General features: G+C 49.1%; 1 protein-coding gene across 1 annotated transcript; it reads right to left on the reverse strand.

The window, feature by feature from the left end:
* Positions 1-936: 936 nt before the first annotated feature.
* On the reverse strand, positions 937-2507 carry LOC149812143 (protein BIG GRAIN 1-like A). Its single transcript, XM_089993629.1, has one exon. The coding sequence runs from the start codon at positions 2184-2186 to the stop codon at positions 999-1001; it is 1188 nt and encodes a 395-aa protein (XP_089849755.1). The 5' UTR covers positions 2187-2507; the 3' UTR covers positions 937-998.
* Between the last annotated feature and the right edge of the window lie 845 nt (positions 2508-3352).

Raw genomic sequence — 3352 nt, forward strand, 5'->3', positions numbered from 1 at the left:
TTTCAGTGGGTCAGTCATTGGGCAACAGGGTGTAAGAGAGGTAACATCATTTTCCATATTTATTCATCTATTTTTTGGAGCCACATTTATTCAACACGGCCAACTTGCAACTTGTAGAGCAATAGAGAGTCCAATAAATAGCCACAGAATAAGCGTCACATCAAAAACGACGGATGAGATAAATAAATCAATGACTAACATCACGTTTTCCTTGACGCCAAACACTGGGGGTGTCAACGGGTCAGATTTGATTCATGTGGAACCAGATTTGGACCTGATTTTTGGGTATGGTATCCGGTCCAAACCTGGGTTTAATTAGGTGGATTATAAAAAACCATACCCAGACCCAGTAAAAGGGTTTGATCCGGAATAGTCAAACATTGCAAAACCTATACCCCGGGATCCGAACCATTTGCATCCCTAATCACGAACTTGGGCAGATCAACTCTTTAACGCCCAAACGTCGACTTTACCCAAACATCACAATTCCCATATTCTCAAAAGACGACAACCGAGTCGATTTCATTCGGGGCTCATGTGTGATCTCTCCGACCCATTAAATGGTCAGACCGTGTCTGTGAACGCCATCAGGGTACCTATCTCGAACCTCACAAATTCTCACTCTTATTTTTTCACGATTTGACTTTAAAATCTGTCATGCAATCAATATTCCTTCAATTCCTCAGAATTTAAAGCAAATATCCACCAACCTGACACCATTTTACCAACCAACCACCAGTTGTGCTAATGACCAAAATGCCCTTCACCAAGAGAGAGAGAGAGAGAGAGAGAGAGAGAGAGAGAGGAACCAGGTATTTAACATAGTTTTCTTAACTACAAAATCTATAAGATAAAACCCTAAAAACCTCATTCAATAAAGTACCCAAATGTTATTATTAAATCCTAACCACAATGTTATCCGCAAGACCAAGCACGTAAAAGAAGAGAAAAAGATCACCAATTAGAGGGGAAATAACCAACCCCGGTCCGACCCGTAATTACAGAAGCAACCCCTTGGCGATGGCGTGGTTCGTCTCCAGGCTGGTGGTCTCGTAGACGGGCAGCTCCTTGAAGCCCACAGCCGTCAGATTCTCCAGCTCGAACAGATCGGAGCTCGAATAGCTCGCCGTGTCGTCGTCGTCGTCGCTCTCGTCATTGTTCAATTTGGTGGTGGGAGAGAGGTCGAGGAGCAGGGCGGCTGATTTCCGCTGGTACTCGGCGATGAGGTCCCTTGCCCTCGCCCTATCGCTCATCATCACCGTAGGCGTCGCCATCTTCTCCGCCTCGTCGGCGGCGGCGTACAGGCATTTGTGGCCGCACGGACGCGAGTCCTCCCCCACGATGACGCTCATCGGGTAGAACCTCACCGACCTCCTAACATCTCCTTGCCCCCTCGTCGACGGTGTCTTACTCAGGCACGACCTGGACGACGGTGTCGTGATGGTGGAGGTCGTGGACGACGCGTACGTCGCGCGTTCGAACGTGTCTGTGATGAAGGGAGACGGGTTTGTGGTGGTGGTGGTGGAGGAGGAGAGCTTGGCCTTCTTGGCGGTGGCGAAGAGGGAGCTGAGGAAGCTGGCGATTCGGCTGCCGGGGGAGTTGGGCTGCTTCGCCTTCTTCAGCTCGTTGTAGAGCTTCGACCCGCGAATTCCTCGGCTCTTCCCGAGTTCCTTGGGCTCCCGACTCGGGAAGAAATCCGCGGCCGACGGGTGTTTCTTCGGCGGGATGACAATCGGAGGAGGGTGGTGGCCTTGAGATTGGTGGTGGTGCTTCTTTCCCGAGCGTTTGGAGAGGTAGACCGACTCGGTCTCGGAAGAGGAGAGACAGCTCGACTCGGAAGACGAGGAGGTGGTGGTGGTGGTGGAGTTGGGGCGGGCGAAGCGTGAGTTGGTGGTGAAGGTGGCCGGTTTGGAGTTGAGTCTGTACCCACCGGCCTCGAAGACAACCAGCTCGGAGGCCTTCCGGAGGAGGTCGAGCTTCTCGGCTGCTTTCTTCTCGTGGGTCGTCGCCCATTTGTCGACGCGTGGGGCTTGCTTGTCTCGCATGGCGGTGGTGGTGTTGCGGTAAAGGTAGAGTTCCCCGTCGACGTCGTCTGTGGACCTGTAGATGGCGTCAAGCAGAGCAGAAGAAAAGGATGGGTTTCTGGGGTACCTTTCCTCTTTCATTTCCGACCTCCATCTCTCCATCCTCTTGCCTTAAAATATATATATATCCCAAGAGAGATAGATGCTGTCTGCTGAGAGAGAATCAAAAGCTGCAGAGAGTTGATCGGCGGTGGGAATTGGAGAGAGGAAGAGTGAGACAGGGAGACATCCTTTGAGTCTATATTTCCTTGCACTATGATGAGCAGAGAGAGAGAGAGAGGGGAAAAGAAATAGAAGGTTACACCATCGAGATACAGAGCTCAATCGATGAGCCTCACAGGACAGAGACAGAGTATGCCGGGAGAGAGAGAGACGTCGTAATAATAAAAGCAGAAGCTCACGCCTTCGTCCTTTTTTAGGATCGAGTGTGATCGCGTTTTCCTTTTCGTTTTTAATATATAAACCTTCTTTTCTTTTCTTTTCTTTTCTTAAATTTTACACAATAACGAAATTGCTCCCACCGTCATTTGGTCCTACGAGAAAAAATGAGCGAGGATCAGGTGCCATCACATAGCTTACTTTGAGTGTGCCGCTCACCTTGTGCCCTCCATCTTTGGCTGACAGCTTGTGAGTTGTGGAAAGCAAAATAAGATGGACGGCAGCCAGGTGCATGGGCACCCTCAAAGTGTGCCATGTGATGGCACCTGATTGTTGCTTGAAAAACATTTTGGTCCAAGGACGAAGGGGGACTTGCACCATCTTTGATGGGGAGGCTGTTGATTTCCCACTGCTTTTTTTCAACGCTTGTCACTCAATAATAAAGGGCATGTTTGGAATCTCAGGCCAGGACTGTGAAAAGAGCAGGTGCAATATGATGTCACAAAACTCTGTGCCTTACTCACTTGATCACCCTCCATCTTGAAGATAGGGCCTGTCAATTGTGGGACCCAATACCTGATCAAGGACGATCAGATGTTTAATGTACAAATTCTGTGCCATCATATTGCACCCGATTCGTACTTGCTAGGATGGGCGTTTATTCATTTGGTGGTCTTGAGGTAAAATCTTAGTCAAACTACCTGGGTGGTCGTGTTTGGAATCTAGGCCTTGGGATGGGCTTTATGCATTTGGGATGGAAAGTAAGGCCCATGTTTTCTGTATTTTACTCTAAAATGATGGATTTGACAGCTGCCACTTCTTCAATTGTATATACTCCAACGCCCATTTGAGCCTGCGCTTAGCCTCTGAGGCGTACGCCTCTCACAACT

This window comes from Nuphar pumila, chromosome 17, assembly GCF_984573655.1.
Source record: "Nuphar pumila chromosome 17, dmNupPumi1.hap1.1, whole genome shotgun sequence".
In the NCBI taxonomy this organism is placed as follows: domain Eukaryota; kingdom Viridiplantae; phylum Streptophyta; class Magnoliopsida; order Nymphaeales; family Nymphaeaceae; genus Nuphar; species Nuphar pumila.